Source organism: Pseudochaenichthys georgianus, chromosome 1 (genome assembly GCF_902827115.2).
Source record: "Pseudochaenichthys georgianus chromosome 1, fPseGeo1.2, whole genome shotgun sequence".
Taxonomy (NCBI): domain Eukaryota; kingdom Metazoa; phylum Chordata; class Actinopteri; order Perciformes; family Channichthyidae; genus Pseudochaenichthys; species Pseudochaenichthys georgianus.
The window spans coordinates 36565962-36591312 of record NC_047503.1 but is presented as its reverse complement, the minus strand read 5'-3'; the positions used below and the strand labels follow the sequence as shown (position 1 = coordinate 36591312).

The window sequence follows — 25351 nt, the reverse complement described above, 5'->3', positions numbered from 1 at the left end:
CTTTTAATGAGTCCTTACATCATCACCACTGCAGAAGCTTCTCAAGACGTACCAGCCACATTCATACTATCTTATGTGCTAATAGCGATTTTTCCAGTGAAGGGAATTTCTTGTGAAATGGGTCATGACAGATTATTTTTAAGTTTCTTTACAGCTTCAAGCAACTTGGACACTGAATCTAAATGAAACCATCATTTTCAGAACCATTCTGTATTGAATAAGACATGAGACTAGCGATAGAGACCATAAACTCATTAAAAAAGTAATAAATCAAGTGAGAAGTAGGATTAGTTTTACATAGACCTCGAAACATTTGGATTTCTGAAAGAAAATGCAGGTTTAGGCACAGCCGCATTGCCTTACATTTCTAGAACTGGAGATGCTTATAAGAAGTCAGGCTAAAAACAAAAGCCATCATACAGACTCTCAGACAAAAAAAAAACCCAACCAAGGTTAGTCCAACTTATTTAAAAGAGAATAAGGGATCATTATTATCAACACGTTGAGCATGTCAGGTTTCGGTTTTACCTCTGGACTGTCTGCTTGTTTGGTAACATGTCTGATTTGTCCCCAAATCTCAGCTTTGCTAGGTTACTGAAAAATACGACCTACATCACAGTAAACAATGAACCATTCTCTAAAGGCAATGAAATATCACTTCTTTCCTTGGCAACTTTTCACATTTGGGGCGGTGGTGGCGAAGTCTATAGGGACTTGGCTTGGCAACTTGAAGGTCACCAGTTCAAGTCCCGGCAAGACCAAGTGCTACCGAGGTGTCCCTGAGCAAGGCACCGTTCCCTACACTGCTCCCCGGGCGCTGTTCAAAATGGCTGCCCACTGCTCCTAACACTAGGATGGGTCAAATGCAGAGAAACAATTTCCCCATGGGGATTAATAAAGTATATCAATCAAAAAATCAATCAATCAATTTAATGTACATACATCTGTGCAGCATTTTGCAAACACACAAAGAGAGAGAATAAGTATATTTATATTCCCTGACTCTCTTTTGTGTTGGGTAATGAATATAACTTGGTAAAGCGACACACTGTCTCTCGGACCTCCTGGGAATGTAGGGATAGAGTCTATTCCCGGCTCTCGAATAGAGTTTTTCTTGTCACTCTGTTGCACGCATTTCAAAGTGTCGATGTAAAAGACACACACACACACACACACACACACACACACACACACACACACACACACACACACACACACACACACACACACACACACACACACACACACACACACACACACACACACACACACACACACACAGTGTCTGGACGTTCAGCTGTTATTCACAGGCCGCCTGACTGGCCATAACATACCAATGTTAAAACCCCCACACGTGAGGGGACAGCAGTCGGATTATTTATGAGTGAGTGGGTTTTGTATTCCTGCTTTAAGGGGATGTTTGAGCAATATATGCTTATTTGTTATTTTTAATAAAGTTACATGAGAAGATCTATATCTACTCTCGTGTTTGTTGAAAAAGACTAGGGCAGACATTCAGAAATATTATATAAAGACATATCAGAACCAACCATCACTGTTGCCTCGATTCACCACATCAGGAGAAGGGCTGTGCTGTGAGCGAGAGCCAATGGAGTCCAGACTGTCAAAAAAAGAAAGAAAACTGGTTTAAAAAACACATTATTTCAAACACACATGTGGGTTTTGTATCAATGGAACCAGTTTCAAAGTTTCAAATGTGTGTCTCTAAAATTAGGAAGTAGCTGTATTCAACCTTTCATCAGTTATCTGAAATATCCCCGGTGTGTGCGTCTCAGAGGTTGCGCTAGACTTTTTCGCTGCCCGTCACTTGGGGGGGGGTGAAGAGAGCACGCTTGTGAACTGTCAACAGGGGACTGTTAGCGCCGTGTTATGCACGTCCACTGCACCTCGCGGGAGCGCGCACAGCGTAGGGAAAATACTCACAGACATTTCAATGATCTGTTCGGCAAAGTTAGGTTTGGAAACGGTATAATTTCCTTTTGGGGCGGGCATGCATAACACCGGAGCCTCGCTGCGGGGAAACTGTGGCGCTGTTCTGAGTTTGTTCTAATCCGTCAAAAAGACAGACGGCTTTCAGATTTTTCCGTCATTGTTAAAAAAAATCCATCATAGACGGAAAATATTCGGTTAACGCAGCCTCTGTCTATATATTCTGGTATGTGTGTGTGCTGACAGATGTCTCTCACCTGTCTAGGGAGTTGTCACGAGTGTGTTGTGGTGGAGAAAGAGAGTCACTTCTCTCAGAGTCCCAGCAGTCGTAGCCGCTGTCCCTCACACTGCGCTTCTGTGAACCGTCACCACTTTCATCAGTTTCCTAGAAACACAAGTAAAAAATACATAGAGCATTAAAACAATATATGGAAAGGAGCATGATGTAGAGTAAGAACAATAATATAAGAAGCTCCCTCAAGAAAATGCCTGGGTTGAGAAAATGATTGCAAAGGAGGCCAAAAGAAAGGAAAACATTTGAAGGGTTGCACAAAGGATCCTAAGTTTTTATGATGATGATTTTATGATTTGATTTAAGTATTATTTCATTCGGTATGGGAATTGTTAACACAGTTGCAACAAAAAAACAAGCGATTTCCCAATGTCCAGCTTGAAATTGTTATGAAAATTCCAGAGACTGGACACCAGCACAACATTTTTTGTAGTGTTTAATGGAACATTTTGTTTTGTTCAAGTTAAAAATAGAGGTTCATAATGTCCGAAAAACAATAAAAAGTAGGACCGATTTGATTAGGGAAAAAATCTCACACTAATTAGTTGTGTCCTAAAATATAAATGTCTTCTTTAAATTATTGCTAAGGAAGATTGTGCTACGTCTAAGCTTTTAAGGAATTATGTATATTAAGATGCTTCATGCAACCCGTCATAGATATTCACGGTATTTTGAATCGACTGCCAGTTTAACCAACAGATCAAATGTGCAGAGACATTCTACTCTCCTTTCTTTTATCTGTTCTGTGACTCCCTGAAATAGGAGGAGGGGCTGTGTTGTTACAAAAACAAAAATGTGTTTGTCTCCTGTTTGGTGTGACTCTGCTGCACCCCAACAAAGACAGGAAACTAAGAAATCCATCCCCCGCACCTCCTCCATGCCGCTATCTGTGTTTCTCCCGCTCCTCCCCCCTCTTCACCGTGTTCACTCACCAGCCTCATTTGAGCCAGAAGCCCTTCAAACTCCTTGAGGTTGAGAGTAGGTCCGCTGTAGGAGGCGCAGCCGCTGGCAGCCTTCCCAAGCCAGAACAGGGTGTTCAGCACCTGAGAGATACAGGAGTGTGAAGTATACTCATTACTGCTAAACACACTGATATAGAAGATAAAGCAAGACAAATAAATGAAACGGCAATAATGACTCACATTTTTGAGTTTGCGGTTGCAGTCAGAGTCCCTGATGACAGAGAAGTGTGTTAGTGTCAAGCCAAACTACGTTAAAAGGATAGTTTGGATTTTGCAGCGGGGTAGAATACGGTTATTATCCATAGTCAGTGTGTTATCTACAGTAGAGATGGTAATCAGCACGTCCTGTGTTTCAGGCTTGGATGTTAAGCTGCTGGTGACCTGGGCATCAGCTAAACATATGTTCAAGATAACAGAGCCTTTTGAACACACCATGTTTTGTCTACCCTTGCATTGATCGGTACGTTTTTTTGTTTTTTTACTTAGGTTAGTTCAGATTCACCCAAATCACACAACAGCTAAAACCAGGTTTTTGACCACACTGCACCTCCATTAAAGGTCTCCTATTATACTGTTTTTCATCAATATATTATAGGTCTCAGATATTTACAAAACATGTCTCGCAAGTGTTTGCCTCGAAATACCAAACAGATCATGCATTGCAGCATTACCCATAATCCCCTCTGTTTCAGCCCTGTTTCAAAAGTGCTGATTCTCTGTCTGTTACTAGATGAAAATAAGGAGCCCCTCCCCACGCCCCTCAGAGATATTTGGTTAAAAATAACACAATAGTGCTCTAGGAGGAGATTCAGGTGATAAGGGGGGGGGGGGGGGGGTTACCTTGGTTGGTGATTGGCTAATGGTTACACAAGCCAAAAAATAGTTATGACATCATAAAGTGGCCAAAATCTGATCGGCTCATTTTCAGGTTTTTAAATAAATGGATCAGGACAAAAAGAGAGAGAATCTTTTTACCTGAAACTTTCAGAATCTCTTTACACCGAGGGGACACATGTTTATTTATAAAAGACATGAAAAAGTGGATTTTGCATAATAGATGACCTTTAAGGAAAGAATCGGTACGTAGGTGGAAGAGGTATAAGGAACGTAACGTAACAGTTAAGGCTTTTTCAATAAATCAACGCGACAAATCTTTCTCCATTGGCGACTGAAATCCTGCACACACAAAATATACACTTTAGGGATCCACTTATTATGAATAAGTCCATCATACAACCTCATTTCAAACAATCCAAACTATCCCTTTCAAATGGACAATAAAGAAAGGCACACAAACACACGTAGCTATTTACTTGAGGTTAGCTCGTACGGAAGTGTCCTGCAAGTCCCCGGGGTCGAACAGCTGGGCGCCCCTCAGGCCCAACTCCTCACAGCCACGCAGGAAGACAGACAGGTTGTCCTGTAAGACAGAGAGCAGGGGACCACAGTCAGAGTTTATCACTTTGACGAACAGGCCGGCTCACAGTGTTGATGTCACACTGGAGCGTGTCCTCTTACCAGGCCAGCGATGGGGGTGGGCAGTCTGTTGATCTTCTTGACCAGCCCTGGTTTGATCTCACTCAGCAGCCTGACAGAGGAGGAGGGGAGAAGCAGAGATGTATTGAGTCTTAGGAGGAGTTCATGTATGTTGTTGCTGCTTCAGATATAAAAACTGAGTGGGGGGGATGTCAGAAGCTTACTCGCATAACAGGATGCCGTTCTCCAGTCCACTGCGGAAGTCCTTTTCTCCAAAGCTCTTCCCTGTTACAGCCTGGGGGGCAAAGGAAGACACAGATGTAAAGGAGGTGGACTAGAAATATGGCTGCAACTACCTAATAGTTTTAGTGATGATTCCTTCTTTATTAGTTATTTTTTGATAATCAAGTTATTATTTATTATAGGACGATGTGCTGAACAAACCAAAATCAGAGGATATTTAGTTTATGATTCATTGTTCTGTCTGAAAGTATCTTTTTGTTGTTATAATCTATTGATTATCAAGTAAAGAAGTGCATAAGGTCTGCTGAATAGTGCCTCATTGTGTCGCTGACAGAGGAACCTACTGCTGCCCAGTTCACCCTTCCCCCAACATGTTTTGCTTCAGTAGAAACCAAATGAGTCTGTGTCCTCATTTCATTTTCCTGATTTAGGTGCACGCAGTCGTAGTCTGAGCGAACCATAACCTCAATCCTCTAACCTGAACTCCAGTTTGACGTCTTTCCTGCACAGGCCGGAGAGGAGGAGTGAGATCCACCAGTCCACACACTGCTTTCTGGAGCTGTTGCGTAACCAGCAGCCAAAGATCAGCAGAAAATAAGAGAGGTTCGACTCTTTAGACTTCTAATCCAGATTAGCACAGATTATAGTTAGCACCGAAACTGCTAACTGCAGCCACACATTCTCTCTATGTCTCCACTGCTCATATACAGTATACTGTATGCTATCATTTACTGTACATCCTCTAACAAACAACACACGCTGAGTAAATGGGTCTATTTTTGTCTGCAACTGACAACAATAAATAATATTTTGAATTATTAAGAGAATTAGTCTTTGATGTTTTTTTTCTGTTTTGTGTGTCCTTTATTTCAGGTGATATTTAGAAAATCATTTGTATTTATTTTTGTGAAGTTAGAATGCACGTGTACCAAACATATGACAGGAAAACACCCACACACACACTCTGAAAAAAGCCTATTGTTCTATAAGTGAAGACCAGATGTTTCCCATTGACATCACTTTATTTTTCTTGTCTATCATCATCACCACCACACACACACACACACACACACACACACACACACACACACACACACACACACACACACACACACACACACACACACACACACACACACACACACACACACACACACACACACACACACACACACACACACACACACACACACACCACACACACACACACACACACACACACACACACACACACACACACACACACACACACACACACACACACACACACACACACACACACACACACACACACACACCCTGTTTATCAAGGTTAGACTCTAGATCTTGAAACATTTACAGCATGGTCGTGCATAATTTACTGCCCAAGGAGAGTACTCTATTGAGGGAGAGCAGGATGACTGTGTGTGTGGATAGTGTGTGTTTGTGTGTGTGATAAAGGCCACAGACAGTTTGGAAGGGGTGGAGGGGGATAACGATTGGTTATGTATAAAATGCTGAAACTGAAGTGCAAAAGATAGACACAGTGGCTGATGTGCGCTCACATGTTTTGGATTAAATTGGGATGAAAATATATAAGCAGAGGCCAACAGATTGGCATGAGAGAGTGACGTGTGATAAGTGAGCATTCATGACTGCTCCAAAAACCATTTCAAAGGCCTTCAGGGTATTTCAACAGTAATTCGACCCTCGCTCCCTGTCAGTCTCCATGGAGGATTGCTCTGCTCAGTCTGGGTGAATGGCAGCAGCAGCAGCAGCAGCAGCTACCATTTAAACTGTGTGTGAGGAAGAGGGGAAGCAGAACCAGGCCAAAGTACACTTTCTTGTATTTTAACAACTGTAAATAAAAATTGAAGGAATGAGAGGCTACAAATTAGAGTACAGGAGCAGAAAAATGTGCAGTAAATTAAGTTAGATGTGATATTTTTAATACGCACATCACATGCTGTGTTGTATTACAGCTCAGGAAAGCCATGATTATAGGCACCGACTAAAGGTTATACAAATAATAAGAGGCCATGCTGCTGCACTGAGTTTGATGTTTATATATGTCATGGGACAACCAGTCCATGTCCTGAATCGACCCCAAGTTTGCTCATGTATTATCATTGAAATCTGAGAGGTAAGCTACTGTTTTCAGAAGAATAAATTACAGTACTTATTGTATCCACCAAACACAACGGGAAATTCCTTTTAAGTGAATTTGATTAACAAAATGGATTACGCCAGAGTTAGCTAGATGGCTACATTTCATTAGTAGTCCCTGCGGGAAAAGCCATAGAACAATTATAAGATAAGATAAGATGGACTTTTATTAATCCCTCGTGGGGAAATTGTTTCTCTGCATTTGACCCATCCTAGTGTTAGGAGCAGTGTGCTGCCATTTGGAACGGCGCCCGGGGAGCAGTGTGGGGAACGGTGCCTTGCTCAGGGACACCTCGGTAGCACTTGGTCTTGCCGGGACTTGAACTGGTGACCTTCCAGTTGCCAAGCCAAGTCCCTATCGACTTCGCCACACCCCCCGCAATTATGGCATCAAATATTACAATTCAATGCTTGTGACTCAAATGTAAAGTTGATGTATGGGATGCACATTGTTAAACCAAGCTTAACTGCCCATGTGCTCCCAGTAAAGCCACTTCATGGAGAGGGTTAGAGTCCCAGTTGATCCACAAAGAGCTGAGAGGCTGCTGTTTCAATGTGTGGTGTTGCAGAAGCATTAACCTCGGTATGTCATAATGTGCTGTACGCATCCTGCACACTAATGGACTATCGCCGTGACACACAGAAAAAAGAGAAAAACACAAAAAGAAAAACTGAAAGAGAAATCCATAAAGATTAAGTCATAATCCAGATTGAAGATGAGTTTAATCTGGAGAAAATAACCAGTGATTGGACACTAGAAACCACCAGATAATGAATATCTGTTCAACATGAGGAACCAAAGTACTTCCTCTCAGCACACTTACTGTACTATATCACAGTAAAATAAATGTGTGGTAAAAGTACACTAAAATGTTTAGTTACATGTGATATATAGGAGCACATCATAACGTAACCATGGCATGTTATTTTGTATTTTTAAATCAATGATAATATACAAAATAGGGAAAAATAAGATAGTGACCTTTAATATACACATATGTCACTCTGCACACAGAAATGAAGTCAAATGTAATTAGTAATTGAATCTTTATTTAACTTCTGAGATAAGTACAAAATACACTTAAGTGCAAAAAGTAGGTATGTTATTTCCCCCACTAGGAGTCTGTTTTCATTTTGCATCCTAAATGAAGTAAAGTTAAGCGCAACACTTTTTTAATACAACACGACCACGATGAAGTAATGCTGATGAAATCTGCACCATGCCAAGATGTGTAGTTTTATCCGTGGGAAACTGCAAGTATTTTGGCTACAAAAATCACTGAGGCATGAAAGACATCTGTGCGAACAGTAAGTCTATCCCATCATTATTCCACATTCTTTCATACAGCATTTAATGCATGGAAAATCCCATGAATCCTTCCTCTCTCTCTCTCTCTCTCTCTCTCTCTCTCTCTATTCAATTCAAAGGGGCTTTATTGGCATGAAAGTTAAATTAAACAATGTTGCCAAAGCATCACAATACAAAATAATTAACAACATTAACATACATCTCAAATGTTTACATATTATTGATGATATATATATATAGTGATACAATTACATTTCAACACGTGTGTGTGTGTGTGTGTGTGTGCGTGCGTGCGTGCGTGCGTGCGTGTGTGTGTGTGTGTGCGTGCGTGCGTGTGTGTGTGTCATTCACTGTCCCTCAGGTTGTGGCATGTGTATACATATGGGCAGCAAGATGTGCCTTGTCTCCTTCTCCTAGGAGTACTCTCAGTCTTGAAACCTGGGATTACAGAGTTCAACTTGTTCCAGTAAACGCTCCTTACTTCGTTGACTGTTTGGCACTTCAGGAGGAAGTGCATCTCTGTCTCGGTCTCACCTGTCGTACAGTGACCACATATTCTGTTCTCTTTTGGTTGCCAGGATCTTTTGAGTCTTCCTGTTTCGATTGCCAGTTTGTGGCCCCTGAGCCTGTACTTGGTTAGGACCTGTCTCTGCAGTCTGTCTCTGACAGTAGAGAGATATTCTGCCAGCTCATACTCTCTGTTTAGAGCCAGGTAACATTCTAATCTACTTTGGCTTTTAGTCTCTTCTTCCCAATGTTGTAAATAGTTGTCTTTACATTGTGTTATAATGCGTTTGACTGTGATTGGTGTTTGGAGAGCAGTGTTGCTGAGAGGCTGGTCAGAGTGGCTCTGAGAGGGGGAAGCTCTCCCATGAATCTCTCTCTCTCTCTCTCTCTCTCTCTCTCTCTCTCTCTCTCTCTCTCTCTCTCTCTCTCTCTCTCTCTCTCTCTCTCTCTCTCTCTCTCTCTCTCTCTCTCTCTCTCTCTCTCTCTCTCTCTCTCTCTCTCTCTCTCAGACACAGCTGGCTGTCTGCGACCATTGGAGATAATCTGCCTCGGACAGACAGCTGTGGCATCTGGCACACACACACAAATATATTCTTTGGTCTATCTATTCCGCTGTGTGACTGACCTCACCGGCTATGTACTGTATGCCGGTGACAGCAGAGGCTAACTGCTGTCAACGAAGTTTAAGTTATGTTTCCTCTAAGCATGTCCAACTCTAACCTGCTCAATCAACGACACATCCACCAGGTTTAAGCACAGTCGATGGTGTGCATCAGCCTTGAGACAGTCTAATCCTGCCGTGTCTCGTCTATAAACAGATAGAAAGGTCTCGTCTATACCCGTGTCATTTCCTGCTCTGGTCATGTGGTGATAGATTGCCTACTGCTCCCCCTGGAAACAGTGACACCTGAGAGGCCGCATGTTATGTTTCCATAGTGACCAGTGTCACCCAACCGGGGCGTGTCTGAGGAGTGTGTGAGCTGTATCATGCATAGCTGATTGATATTTGTGTGTGTGAATACACTTTGCATACTCTTAGAGAGAGGCACACAAACTGAAAATGCAGCATGGAGCGTAGGGTGGCGTGTTTAACCCTGAATCATCCACACCTGTGAAAGCGCATAAATACACCACTAGAAATAGAGTCGGCCTGACCGGACTTTAAATAACTGGAGAATTAGGAGGCAGCAGGACGACAAAGCAAGAGGAATACACTACAGGGGAGAATAAGACCTAGAGCAACTTTGACCTAGACTACTAGCATTGATTCTTTTTAAATGCAGACCAAAATGTGCTTATTGTCCCCTTCCTGGTAACAAAACCTGTTAATAACATTTTTTTAGTGATCCAAAAGACCACAACGCTTTGACTGGGAGCAAGATGAACTTCATTTAAGAGGGATGTCATGTTAGAGGTCAATTGTAATTCTGATTGACTAGGAATGCCCCCCAAAAAATACAGACTACCAATTCTATTATTCTTACGCTTTAAACTAAATGTTTTTAAAACCAAGGCCTTTTTATAATTTAATTATTAGATATTTCTTTTAAATCACATAAATATTAGTTTTTATCAATAAAAAATGTTTTTTCATTTTATATCTAAATAAGTCTCTTTTAATTTGCTCTATATCTTGGATTTTGAAAACGTTTAAGGTTATAAGAAAGCACTATGTTTTTGTGATGTTTGGAAAACTTTATCCTTCAAACTGGAATATATAAGAAATGTTTTGTTATCCTTTTTTATAAATAGGGTGGGGCACAAGTATGACTTGAAAATCAGATATGTCCCAACTCAAACATCATTTATTGAAGGGGTAACTTTGCAAGTTTACATTTAAATGATCTATGCATATTGATATCGCTGAAGCCACCTCGATCGGTCGTTGTTCTCCACAAGCAGAAGAGCGTTTAATTCCTTCAAATCAGTGCCATAACCTTTTCAACATTTAATCCGAAATGTCCTCTCTGCAAACAAATTGTTGTTAAATAATCAATCCTAAAATCTGTTTCATAAGTGTTTGTTATTTTCAGTTATGAATATTTTCACCTTTCTACTTCTTTGACAATGGAAAGAATCATTCTATCTTTATCTATTTTACAACAATTCTAACTCTGTGTCAAGGTGTTTGCAGTCTTGCATTAACTACAATTCAGATTTTAATATAACTATCCATCTCACTCTCTGCAATCTACCACAGCTTGTATGGATGGAGTGGGAGTCCTGTGAAAACACATCTCCGTGTGAAGCTGAAGCCAAAACTCAGTTTAGAGCTTTAGAGCTCATTTTTGTTGTACTTCCAGGCTTTATTACCCAAAGCTGAGATGCTAGTTGGCAGGTAGCTATAGCCTGAAGCAGGGACAGCAGAAAATAGGTCATCATAACTCAGCTCCACAGGGCAAAATCATGATTCACCGCTCTGGCTCACAGAGAGAGACGTTTTTATCCAAGCAGATGATGGTGGTGGAAGAAGCGATGCAGCAAATCCTGAATAATAATCTCATTCGATGGGATCAACGCTACAGCATCTAGTGCGTAAGCGCTGGTCCGGTTTTATCACTATGGCAACCGGAATCCCCTCTCACCCGGAGAAAGGGGGCGTTACACCACCGAGCAAGTAAACACATCAAAACAAACGGTAGGCCTACATAATGGCTACTTTATAAGATTTAATTTTACTTTTCAGCTTTTTTCTAGCTGTGTCCTTGCTTTAAGCCCCCCACGTTACTGGTGTGTGTGTTAAATAACGCCAGGACACAGACATGTTACAACTTTTACGTTTGTCCACACATGCAGAGCCGTTGTCCCACACGGTAACCCGACACTGCATCGTCCCCACAACAGGTGACGGTGCACCGGTGCTCTATGTATTTATATCCCCCAGTAATGGACGTGTCTATCCCGCGGTGCTGTAGCAGCAGGCCCGTGCGCCTCCCGGAGCGTCTCTTCACTCACCTCTATCCATTGTTGAGCCTCCAGACAGGCTGGTTCGGGATGGGGCTGAGCCGACGCCTCCGGCTCGTCCTGTGGTGAAGCATCCGGGACTTCTCGACCTGCCGTGGGGCTAGCCATCTCCTGGCTGTCCGTTAAACGAGCACCGGAGAGTGATATGGGGACAAGATGTGTTGGTGCTCCCCCACTGCTCTGTCAGTCTGTAATTCCCCTCCTCGCTTTCAGACATCGACCGACCCGCAACTTCACGCACAGTCAGCGCGTTGCGTAGCTCTCTCGTGCAAACCGCGAGTCCTGCTCCAATTGAACAGAGATGGAGAGAAAAGCTTCTTGCGACGCCGACACTGCAACACGAACCAGGCGCTAAAAATAATGATTCCTGTAGGCAACGCTGCGCGAGGCCGCTGCCGCGCATTTCAGAAGGGACGTGCACGCGCAGACAGGAATCTATGCGGGGGAGGTCGAGAGATATAGAAAGACATAGAGGGGAGAGGGAGAGAGAGAGACTGAAAAAAATGTCCCGTTATTTCTCCTGCGTCAGCTGCAATGGACAGTTTCAGGAGATATGCTGTATGCTTAGACTAGAGTATTAGAAGTCCACTGGTTTCAAACATTTATAGAAATGTTACAATGACATTTAAAAACGTAGAGCTTTCACGGTTTATTGCTCATTTTGAGTCAATAAAAGACCTCAGGTTTCAAACATGCAACAAAAGTCTAAATTACTTGAAGCTATATTGTATTCGTTTAATTAATTAAGAAGCATCTACCCCCAGGCCCTCAGACTCTCAAGGGCCTGAGTTAATTTAATTAATGGCATATAACTTTTCAAAATAAACTCGTAAAATGCAAATGTTTTTGTTCTGTGTTTTGATAGGGACCCACATAAAATATTTAAATATCCACCTTTTTTTCTGTTATTTATTTGCGCCAATGAAGCAAATACAGTTGTATTTTTTTTCTGGGCAAAATATTATGAAGCTGTCCCACGACACAGTGTGTGCTCTGTAGCCTACCCAATGGATACTTAAAGGCAACATAATGACCTTTAACAGCTTTGCCTTAAGTTGCTAAAAATAAGAATGTCCCATGTATGATAAGACAGCTTTTGTTTCACCATAATTTAGAAGAAGCTAGAACAATCTATAGCACTAAAATGTCTTCATAAACTGACAAAAGAATAGCTTGGCAGTCCTCAGCAGTGTTGCAAGCAATCAGTGCTATTGATATGTGTGCATACAGTTGTGTCGATAGCTTCTGCCCTTTAGTATTGGATGAAAATGTGATCTTTTTAAACAGCAGGGTTAACCTTTATTTTCTGACCATTTTGAAAGAAAAGTTAAAGGGGAGACTAGTGGTACCCTTTTTACTTCCATACCCGCTTTCCTAAAATATAGATATGTCTCTGTATTTTAGAGGCTTATACTACATCACACTGTGCATGCTCTTTTCAACCAAGAGAAAGGTCTTGTGTCAGCAGTGATGAGTAGACTATCAACAACTCTTCAGTCATCCTCCTCCCGTTTCATCTCTTTACAGCTGAACTGCAGCCAGCACTGGTCAGGATGAACCCCCAGCTGTGAGGGCTGCATGGCATTAACCACTTAATCACCTCATATGACACGAGCGTGAAAGAAGTTTCAACTAAAATGCCGACTGGGAACTGGGGGAGGTCAAATAAAGGTTAAAGATTGGGTTTTGAAGGAAGAGAAAGAAACAGACCAGCAGACACATTTAAGTGTAATGGTTGCTTTAATGAATTCCCACAGCTGCATCACCAACAGAACTACAGCAATATAGTATTAAAACAGTGCAGGAAGTTAAACAATTGTAGCACAGCCTAGCTCGACAACACCCCAATATAGAACACTTTATTTCGATGGTCCCTATAGTGTTTTGAATTGTATGTGTCAAACTTGTACACTTATTTTTACATTGTTAAGAGAAAATCCATTTCAAAATAAGTGCAAACAATAAATTAACAACTGGTGTCCACCACTACCAATTTGAAGTTTAAATTCTCAATTTACAGAGAAGTGTCACCCAAGAACAAATGCCACTCAAAGCCAGGGTTGCATGCATTCTTCTAACAATGGTTAAATTATTCCTACGGATACATTTGGGCTGTTCTGAGGAATGTCAGATCCTTTTAAACTGAACTAAATGCTTTCAGAAAAACAGGCAATGTTTTCTACCTTTTCCTTCCAATTCGTCTTTATTCTAGTTATTGGCACAAAAGGTATTTATGTAAGCATCCGTGTTGAGTTTGACACAGATGCACCAATGAATACATACAAGACACAGAGAAGCAGTTGTGAGGTGAGGTCTAACCTCATGTTTTACAAGTCTCATTGCTGAATGATATCACATAAAAAGGTTTAGCTAGCTTGTATCAGTTAGTTTCATCATAACAAAAGGGTTAGATGGTGTCCTTGTGTGTATGTGTACATGTGCTATTGAATGCTTTGTTTATGAGATGAAAGTACTTTATGTGGCAACAATGTGTGCTTTACAGTGCATAGTGTCTGCAGATGTGCGTGTTCACAGGTTGTTCTGGGTGCCGGCTGAATGTGGCCATGTGAATGCGGCAGGACATTTTGGTTGTGTCCTACCGAACATTTAACTCTGACACAGAGCAACCGCAGAGAAACGGACCTCTCCTTGCTCTCTCTCCATGAATCCACGGCACACCTTAGACGCATCCTGTGCATGGATTACAAGTTAAAAAAAGATTACGCAAATAAAACTTGCATGTAATTTACAATAATGTACTTCAAGGTTAATGTTATTTTATCACTATACACCAAAAATACTTTTACTACACTGAAGACATCTGATGTTAGTAGCCATGAAGGAAAGACTGTCCTAAGAAGGAGGATCTTTTAATATCCGGGTACATTTTACTGCCAATATCTTTATAATCCACGGTAGGGCTGGGTACCATTAATAAAATATGAATACTGTAAAATGAGGCTTGGTGTGATTAAATATGGTTGGAGTCGTAAAACATTGTATTTTCATATATATATATCATTATATCGTTTTTTGAAAGCGTGTTTACAGTATTACCAGAAGCAGGCCTAAAATGATTGTTACACTTCATAAATACTGTATATCAACATTTTATATAATCAATGACACTAAATAGAAGCTGTAAATTCAAGTCTGCAACTTTTGCCTACCATTATCTTTTATGTATCAATGAAGGTATCTCTACTATTGCTAAGGGTTTATACTTATTTCTTTACATGATGGCCAATATATCAGATGAACATTTAATGTTGCGATTTCATTTCTAATGCATGTAGCGCCATCATGTGGTGGTTTTATGTGACAATCTCTCGACACTTTAGATGAATTTAACTGCACTCTTTCAGACTGATTGTTTTTGCAGTTGTATCAGTCATGCTCGCTATGATTCTCCTAAAAAAAAAAAATGCTTTATTCACCTAACATTTAACAACTAGTCTTGGCTTACAATGTTACTTGGTGGTTGGCATTGCTTAAATCATCATTACATTGAGATTCTTGTAAAAAAGTAATGTTTAAAATTTCAATTTCTACCAATCTTCCTACCAGTCCCCATCTTTTTTATGATCCCTGTAGGAGATGTGAGAGCGTGCATTAGCCAAGTTTATTGATTGAGTCAAGATACTCGGAAATGGCCACTCCCTATTCCAGTCTAATACCATGACTCATCACACGCATAAAAAGAACTGGGCTCACAATGACAAACCAACAAATCCAGAATGGACACACAATGTAAATGGTTATAGTTTTGCCTACCGTAATAAATGACCCATCTTTGGTTTCTCCATGCTTCACTGGTCCATTCATTCTTCCATCTTAAAAACCAGATCATATATTTTAGGATCAAAGACATAAAAAAAAAAACACATAGAAGAGTGTGCATAAGGAGTTGAAATGCTTACCAAATTCATGAAGTTGTCCATTTGCATTGACAAAGGCAATAAAGTGGAAGTTGACTTTGTCAGCTTCCGGCTGGGAAATTAAGATACAAGGAATTAATTCAGAGTAAATATTGTTACATAAGAGACAGGGCACACATGGACTATCAAGAAAGAAAGAGTGCATATTGGGAAACACGTTAAACTGAAAAGTATGTATTTTTCTGATAATTAATTATTCTTTGTATTCAGCGTTATCAGTGTATGGGGAAACACTGCAGATTGGCATCTCTTCAACTGTGGCATGTGTCAGCTGTGTCACATGAATAATTCAAATGTTGTGAATTTACTACCTTAAAAAGTGGCTAGCAATGTAGGCCATATGTACTGTAGAGTAGGGCTGCTCGATGATGGCAAAACTCTAATCACGATTACTTTGGTCAATAATTGATATCACGATTATTAAAAACGATTATCCATTTACTTTGAAAGCATCCATTTATTAAAAAAAAAAAAATGTGAACAGTATGTTCACATTGATACAGTTGAACAGTTGATAAGCCTGAACTTTAAGTATAATTCAACTGAAAACACAATAAAATAATCGTTTTATTTCCATTACGTTGTTTTCGTAATAGTTGCAAGCCAAAATCGAGATTAAAATACGATTAATTGCACAGCCCTACTGTAGAGGATATTGCGTTTGGATATCTTACCCTGCACTGGCCCTGCACGGCAACCTCATTGTGAGCCTCATAGATTGCCTGTAGGAGAAAGAAACATGTGTCAGTTTAATACCGATCTTTTTTTTCTATACACATGTTCAGATGTTTCAAATGACAATCAGATATGAAACTTCAAAATAATAACATGTTGAGTTATTAAAATGGCACACATTTGTAATCGTTCATTGTGTAACAAAATTCAAGAATTTTTAACGCCGCTATCAGGCGGGCCTTAGTGACAGAGATTTAGCGATGTCTGCCGCCCCCAAGTGGGTAAAACAAAACATGTAGGTACTAAGAGAAATGTCAGAAATTGGGTGTTTTATTTGGGATTACATTTTTTTTTTTTTTTAAAGGTAGTAAATGCAGTTGAAGTGTTATTTGATGACGAGTAATTTGAAATACTTTTCCAACATGTATGCATCCAAATCTCTATTCTTTTGAATTCAGCCAACAGAAGAACATAAGCAGCTTCCACAGTGTGTATGTTTCTCACCTGGTTCTTCTCCAGATGTTTGGCTCGGTCATCAGCAGACATGTTTGCAGTTTCATCTAGAAACTTCTTCAGGGCAGAGTCACTTTCTGAAGAGACCCAAAACAGCATCAAACGTAATAAGAAATAAATTAAATTGATCCCTAATTCAAATCACAACCTGCCGCACTTATTTACACTACTAGTAATACAGATTATATTATTATTATACTGGTCTCCACCTGACTTACGGAGTTGTTCCCACATCACTGTCTAGAATGACGATTTTCCACCGTTTTTCTAAATTAGATTTTTAGTTTTAACAAAATGTGGTGTAATTTTGGCATTGTTTGTCTCTATACTAAAATAAATGTAAGACTAAATTAGGTATGGGTTATATTTAAAACAACAAATCTTGGCACTTGGAATATAAACTGCCGAGTCATTTATACTGACAGACAGCAGTGAGCACCTTTTATAAATAATTATTTTGTAATATCTATATAGATAATTGTGTTGTTTTGCACTAACTATAATACCAGTTCCTTTGCGATCTGAACTCACCAAATGTCAGCTTGCTCTTGTTGTTGGCCACAGCATGCAGCAGGGCGATGGTGCCACAGGAATTAACTGCTGTCTGCTTCAGGAAATAAACCTCAGAGCTATCTGCAACCTTGTCGGCCTGTTGCTTCCTGAAAGACTCATGCTGCAAGACAGACAAATAACGTATGGGCATGTTTGGCAGACAGGAGTATGGTCATGGTCTTCTGCCCATGCAAACCCAGGGTGAAGCAAAAATATGCCACTTCAAATGTGCATTTGTATTAAGATCACAATTACTTAATTCAGTCATTTATAAAGCAAAGTATCTTAAATTAACATTTAACTAATTAAAGGATTGTTCTCATTATATATTTACTTGTTTTGAAATAAACAAGGCATTTGAATACACCTCTTAATCTCAAGAAAATTGTGATTTTTCACAATATGTATGTCCTAATTTGTAGAGCAATTGATAAGGGTAAGCATAAACTGATTCATGTTCTTCACATCATCCGAGCATATCCTATTCTACCCATTATAAACCAGCCCTTTCCTCCCTCTCATCTATGCCCTCCCTGCATCTCAGACTCACCCCACCCTTCGCTTCCAGGAAGTAGTCGCCACCACCCCATTATTACCTGTTGCGTCAGTGGGAAGAGCAGCATCAGGGCACAGCATGGCTTTGGGACGGCGGACAGTTGCTCACTCTCCATCCCCAGCACGTCAACAAAGCGCCAGTTCTCACCCACGCCTAGCTTGCTCATCATCTGGATCACACAGCAAGGAAAATAAACACAACACGATAGCTTAAATGGAGGTGAAAGAGTTGATGTTTCAGATGCGAGATGTATACATGATCCCCTCTGAGGGAAGATGCTGCGTTGTGCTGCTCCAGCCAGACCACACCCTGTAGCCTAGACACTGGAGATGATGCTTCCGCTCATGAAATCAGATAAAAGCGTCTCCTGTTGTTTTCTACATGACTACCACATTTACCTTTAACGTTACAGTTCACGTTCGCCATATTAACTGCCTTTATAAGGAGCTAGCTAATATCAAACTTACCTGACGGCTGAATCAAACTGTTAACGTTTACGACACCAATCATTTGTTAGTTACCTTGTTCAGCATCTGAAACAAAATAAACAGAAACCAAGTGAGTATTTCGTCCGTGAAAACGTTACGGTTTTCAACCAACACAGAGTTATTTACCCTTACCTCGGGGTTGATTTCCATTGGGGTCCACTCCATTTTTGCTTTGTTTCGGTGTGTCTCGGTGAACTGTGTGTTTGCTCGCTGTGCCGGTTTCTGCTGATGTCAGTGGAAGTTACACAGCGTTCCCGTACTTTATGCTGCCGGTCATACCACTTACCGGTAGACAGGGGGGTGGGCTAAGATCACATAACCGGAGGAGTTCATATTCTGCCGGCATTCTTTGCGATACTAGAGTTATTTCCAACTCTACATTTATATTGTAACACGTTGTGATGTGTAGCAACACCCTGGAAAAAGATACATCCCTATTAGAAAAATATTTAAGCTAAATCCCACCACTCAATATGAGATCACTCTGGTCAAATCAAGTTATTTCTAGAAAGAAAGAAGTGAAGTATATCAATTCAATTCAATATACTTTAACAGAAATTAAGTGAATACCACAGGGGATGACATATTTAACTTTATATTAGTAATATAGTATATAAGTGCAAGTTCAATGCTACTTAGCCTTACAATGCAACACAAACAAAACAATAACATTGAAAATGTTAATCTGCTAATTATAACACAGGGACATGTTAGTTGGAATAATGCAAGATATATAATATTCTATAAGAAACATGCCCTAAGTGTCAAGTGTAGCCATACAATTATGCATTGATTTGGAGTGATCGGGTCACATGATATGAAAGCTATTAAATAAATTAAAAAACGTCTGCTCTTTTATAAAAAATACTGAAATTAAATATAAGAAGCACTAAAATCCAATAACAAGAGTTGTGTTCTACTTGTCCAGTGTAGTAATAGAATACTGCATTGATTTGGAGTCATGGGTCACATGACATGTAGTTTATTGAACATAGTGTGGCTTTTCAATAAAAAACAACTTCAGAATTGTTACAACAATATTCATATTAAATAGAAAAACACTATAAACATATACAAATAGGCATGTCCTACTTGCAAGTTAAGTACTATAATGCTGTATTGATGTTTGAGTCATTTAATTAGGTCAGATTACATGGAAGGGTTTTGAAAACAAATGAGACTTTTCAATAAACTGCTGAATTTTCATAAAATAATTTCTATATTCCTTCCTTGTCTAGTGTAGTAATACAATACTACATTGAATTGGAGACATTGGGTCACATGACAGCAATATAAATAGAAAAAACCAAATCCAATAACAAATGTATGTCCAACTTAAAGCACTATACTGTACTGTATACAGTATAGAGTATTAAATGCAGTTGTATATTCCATCCATATTCACCCATCTTAGATTTGGACACTTCATGAGTTTGAGGGACACTTCAATGCTCACAGTTACTTACTGTATTGAGTACATTTTTTAGATTTTGCAAGGAGGATATTACTTCAGTGTGTCCTGTTTTCCCAGTTTTTCTGCACCTGTTTGTTCATGTTGTGGTTTCTGTTTATGCTGCACCTGTCTGTGTAGGCACCTGGTTGTTTGTATTGGTACGAGTCCATGTTAGTGAGAATGAGAACCTGTAAATACATGCTTTGTGTTTTTCCCGTCTGTTTTATTTCAGGTTGTGGCTTACCCTATACTTGGTGGCACTGTAACCTACTTGCTTTCACTAGCATGATGGTTATAACGTGAATAAATCCCCAGCACCGCCATCTCACATTGATAGAACACATGTTTAATAATTTACAGCTTGAAAAAGCAGCTGCACATTAAAAGGCTCTTTGGAGAAAATATATGCCGAGAAAATAACCTTTTTCTTTTTTACTAAATTAGACTCTATGTTAGGTTGGAATGGGATCACCCTCTCCTTTGAGATGTGTCCCTTTCTATTATCGTCAAAGTCTAGGTTTGAGATATGCTAATTCAACTACTTTTTTTCTGAAAGTTATGGAAGCCTTCAAGACCATAACTCAAAAGATATTTTCAAACACAAAATCAATTTGCTCATGTGTCCCTCTAAACATCATGTCGTATATATTACATGTGTCCGAAGGCCATTTTTATAGATTTTTTGAAAATGCAAACCAGTGTTGTTCTGTAGCTTCATGTTTTATTTATTCGGGGTTCGACTTTGTAAAATATGTTTTAATCACAACTGAAAAAAGACAGTCCCAAAAGGTATTGATTATTCATACCTGCAGGTTGAGGTCAGCGAAGTGTGTGTGTGTGTGTGTGTGTGTGTGTGTGTGTGTGTGTGTGTGTGTGTGTGTGTGTGTGTGTGTGTGTGTGTGTGTGTGTGTGTGTGTGTGTGTGTGTGTGTGTGTGTGTGTGTGTGTGTGTGCAGAATAGAAAGAGTAAGCCTGTGGGTTTATGGGTTCATAGGTCAGGGGAATATGGGTAGCTGTTGATTTATTCTACATGTACATGTCAATATGTCTGTCTAGGGGTTTAAATAGAGTATTTGTTGGTGGTTAAAAAGCCGGAGAAGCATGTGAGGCAGAGGTCTGTAGAACATTTCAGAGGAGGGAAGCAAAAACATTTCATTCTGTTTTCTCTGATTACTTTATAAATGTGGATAAAGCCTTCATAGAACCATTGATGAGTATGGATGCTCAGCAGCTCACAGGATATTCATCGTCACCCTGGAAACAACACTACTTTGATAAATGTTGCTTCAATCAAGATCTTTGCCATGAAATCTATTTGACCTGAAAGAAACTTGATGGCACTCTTTCCTGCCACGGAATGTTTTTGGAACAGCTGATGAAATCACTCTATGATTGTGGTCCTCGAAGATAAGGAATTATCCACTTGTGGACAACTGAACTATATTCACTTCACTGGAATTTTAATTCTCCTCTATTAGATGTCAGAAAACGATCTTGAGAAACCTAATTTTGACCTTTGACCTCTGTTTCCATTGCATACTGATACTGGCATGTCTATCCCAGGAAAGGTTGTGCAGGTGAATGGCGTGCCTCCTTTGGTTGCAGGTTGGGGATGGAGCATGGTGGTGTACATTTGTCTATTTTTCTCACTCAGCGTGCTGTTGGCTCTGTTTCTCTGGCTGTTACTTCAACAATCTCAACGCTACAGACACAGGAGGTGAAGATGCACTGAGACCATACTACCTCAAAACGGACAGTGTGTGTGTGTGTGTGTGTGTGTGTGTGTGTGTGTGTGTGTGTGTGTGTGTGTGTGTGTGTGTGCGTGCGTGCGTGCGTGCGTGCGTGCGTGCGTGTGTGCGTGCCCACTCTATAACATAACTGTGTTGTAGAATAATGTGACATAGATTATTTTCCGAGAGCTTTCATAACCATTACATCTATATGGATTATGATCTCTTAATACCCATTCATTATTGTACAAATATTTAAAAAGTCAAGGAGTAAAAATATCTTGGACATTGTTTGGATTGAGCGGGGGACTTTTAAATACCATTTGATTAATGTTTGAGCATATGAAAGGCAAAGGCATTTTTTCCATATGAACAAACCATGTGTTCTTCTGCATTGTATACAGAAAGCTTATGAGTAAACTTTCTTATCAGTTTTTGATTATGATGACATTGTATTCATGCATGCTTCAGCAGCAACTCTGAAGCCCTCGGATTCTGAATATGACTCTGCACAAAGATGTATTAATGGAGATATAGGAATATGACACTCTTCATTGTGAGCTGTATGCTAAGGTTGGGTGGCCTCTTTCTCTGTGAGGCATGATGGTTTTATTTATTTATACTGCCCTTAGTGTCTTTTTACCCTCTTACATTACGTGTTGTTGTCTTTTAATTTGACCCTTATAAACTCGCTCAAACAATAGGATTAAGTTTCCGGTGGCGTCTGTTTTACTGGGCTTGGAAAATCATGCTCCCTTTTGTTCACCTGCAACCTAGAATAACATGCAGAACAATCTAAAGTTTAAATCAGGTTAAATCTAAAAATGTTCAATTAAAAACGTTTTTCACTTCCAGTTGTTCTTGTTTTGGTGGACTAATTGTCTTTAAATATTATTTCAGGTTTTTATAATTGTATTGATTTGTAGTTTATAAAGCCTTTTCCATTCAATTGTACTCTTGTTTCTTGATGCATTGAGTTTTATTGTTTTACTCAGACATAATCTAAATGAGGTCTCTACTGAATTGAATGTGATTTTGAATTAAATTAATGCATTTCCTGCATCTCATGGTCTCACCACCAGATGGAGTAACCCAGTTGTATTGTCTTCACATACGTTTGTAACTTTGATCACATGACATGAAGACCTCTGAAATGCCCTTGAGCAAAGCACTGAACCCCTTACTGCTGCTTAGTTACAAACTGTTTTGGTTGTGTGTGTAAATAAATGTTTTTTTTGTTTTTTTCAGTGGACCTTGTGCATCAATTTTTACAAGCTCAAAACAGTGTTGTATTTGTTGCTCTATTAAAATAAAAGAAGAGTTAATTCAAATGTTTTTATTGTTTTGGTGTGTGGGGGTATAGCAGAGTAAGAGTTAGGAGACAGAACACCTGCAAAAGAAACATGGCTTAACAGTAGACAATACATAGACTGAAAAAAGACAATTAAAATTAATAGATAATAAATAACAAGGTTGGGAAACAGTCAAAATACTTTACAGGCAGTTCAATCAGGAGAGATGGATGGGGAGGAGGTGGTCGGCAGCATGAACACCTGAAATCACAGCTGACTGCAGGAGAGAGGAGAACCATTTTAAAGTTTGGCTGCAGCACGATGATTGGCTGCTGAGATTGAGGTGAATGTAATAGGTTAGCAGGAAGCCCGTGATGAGATGATTATAAGCAGCTGTGGAGTGAATGTATACCAGTCTTCTTGAAAGAACTAATAATTCCTTACATTACATATTATAGCGCTTTTCCAGATGCTCAAAGCGCTTTACAAATACACATTACACATATCATACATGCAATGGTCACTGTGGACAATACCCACAGGAGCAAGTTCAGGTGAAGTGTCTTGCCCAAGGACACAACGGCTTTACAGACGCAGCAGAAGCGCACTGCGCCACACCGTCCATCTTCACGCCTCGAAGTCATCGAGGCGCTTTTACAAGTACACATTGATGTCATACATGTACTGTGGACAATACCCACAGGAGCAAATCCGGGTGAAGTGTCTTGCCCAAGGAAACAACAGCATGACGCAGTAGCGGCAGGAGCGGGTTTCGAACTGGAGTTCCCAGCACCCCCCTTGATCTGATGATCAGATGCACAGACCACTGCGCCACCCGTCCCAACTAGCGCTGTGCTCCATTTCAATCAAGAGAGACTTCATTTTGTTTAAAGAACATTTATTGACACATGCCATATGATAAATGTTAAGTCTTTGGCGATTAGACCCCGATCCTGAAATCGTATATCTAAAGGGGGGATGCAGCCTTGAGCATAGGGAACCCCCAAAAAGGAGGAAAGTAGATGAAAGATTAAGATCGGACCACTTGACGAAGGATCATACCAGGTGGCATGGATTCTGCTGAGACATGAGAGGATTTAGACAGAGATTTATGCAGTGAGGCAGAAATGTATATAAATGATATAGAGATGGAGCCTGACTGCGGCCGGGTATGAACTAGGAAAAGAGAAACCCCCAACAAACGAATGTTTCTAAAACATTGTCGCCTTCGTCACGGAAAATGTGCCAACTGGCCCTGTATTCACACTGACTGTGTATGTCAGTCAATTGGCAAACTATACTATACTATACCCTGCCCTACCACTCCATTACAGGCCCCTCCAACACACTACGCCCCACTATCCAATCAGTGCCCAAAATTGTAATACCAGTTTTTTTTTCAATTCAAAACATCCAAACTATCCCCTTAAGATGGTGCAGACTTTGAACAAGACAGCTACCCAGGCATTTGCTGCACAGAAAAAACATGACATTGTGGTTACAATCAAATTACATTGTTTTGTTATAGTGTTTTTCAGATAAATGAAGAATTTAATCGGAACACCAGCAAAGACCTCCTGGGGACGTTCGGTGCAGCCTTTGACAAACATGTGCCTTGCCTGCTGAAACTGTACCGGGCTAGGAAGGGAGCTTTTAGACAGAAGATGGAAAACCTCTTGGAAAAACTTGATGAACAAGTGAGTGAAGTGCCTCAATCTAAGAGCATGCAAAAGTTGAGGGGAAAATGGCCTGTCACTTGCTCAGCAGCCTATAGGAGACGGGTCCACCAAAGCCCTTTTCCCCCATTTGAAAATATGAAATGCTCCTTCGCCTAACATTTGTAGGAGCAAAAATGCTTTGATGGAAAGGCTTCAGTAAAAATGGATGTTAAAAGTCATTGCTTGGTGTTCTTAGTTGGTGGAATTTGAGAACTATAGCAGTATTTTTAATTTCTAAAAGTGGAAATTAAAATTGACCTCAGGATTGCAGGTTTTTTTGTTTTGCCAGTCTTTTACTGAAGCATGTTACTGGGGTCTGACCTGTTCTTTATCCTCCTCATTACTATACAGAAAGTCGGATTTTGTATAAATTCACTACGGCACTAAACTAATTGATATGTTTGTGTGTTTCCACTGGGTAGGCTACTCCTTAGACATCCGACATTGTGTCTCACCGAAAGACAGCAGCACTGAGAGGCCTGCCCATTTGTGTCTGAGATGACACAACCAAGTTTCTTCTGGAGTGTTTGGTAAGTAATAACTGTAGGGAATAAATGTACACAATACAAGTAATATTGCTTAATGTAGC

At 40.1% G+C, this 25351-nt stretch overlaps 2 protein-coding genes across 9 annotated transcripts in view; both read right to left on the bottom strand.

The window, feature by feature from the left end:
- Nucleotides 1-12279, bottom strand: part of LOC117448494 (LIM and calponin homology domains-containing protein 1-like) — a 28687-nt gene extending 16408 nt beyond the window's left edge. For 5 of the 7 annotated variants that reach the window (XM_034085809.2, XM_034085831.2, XM_034085814.2 and 2 more), the window contains exons 1-8: nt 11840-12279; nt 4905-4975; nt 4723-4792; nt 4518-4624; nt 3385-3415; nt 3175-3285; nt 2208-2335; nt 1551-1621 (exon numbers count right to left, since the gene is read on the bottom strand). In XM_034085809.2, the coding sequence (XP_033941700.1) occupies nt 1551-1621; nt 2208-2335; nt 3175-3285; nt 3385-3415; nt 4518-4624; nt 4723-4792; nt 4905-4975; nt 11840-11956 (706 nt within the window). In that variant the 5' untranslated portion in view covers nt 11957-12279. The remainder of the gene's footprint in view (nt 1-1550; nt 1622-2207; nt 2336-3174; nt 3286-3384; nt 3416-4517; nt 4625-4722; nt 4793-4904; nt 4976-11839) is intronic. The other 2 variants (XM_034085838.2, XM_034085844.2) reach the window with 1 other exon arrangement.
- Nucleotides 12280-13569: 1290 nt separating this feature from the next.
- Nucleotides 13570-18822, bottom strand: uchl1 (ubiquitin carboxyl-terminal esterase L1 (ubiquitin thiolesterase)). 2 transcript variants are annotated; one of them, XM_034092791.2, is made up of 9 exons: nt 18703-18822; nt 18604-18615; nt 18123-18251; nt 17506-17647; nt 16966-17051; nt 16461-16508; nt 15769-15838; nt 15623-15681; nt 13570-14539 (listed from the first exon to the last, which is right to left on the bottom strand). In XM_034092791.2, exons 1-9 carry the CDS (start codon nt 18733-18735, stop codon nt 14456-14458), a joined length of 663 nt encoding a protein of 220 aa, XP_033948682.1. In that variant the 5' UTR covers nt 18736-18822; the 3' UTR covers nt 13570-14455. The 2 variants fall into 2 exon arrangements, with proteins under 2 accessions (XP_033948682.1, XP_071060817.1); XM_071204716.1 differs by lacking the exons at nt 18604-18615; nt 18703-18822 and adding an exon at nt 18550-18568.
- Between the last annotated feature and the right edge of the window lie 6529 nt (nt 18823-25351).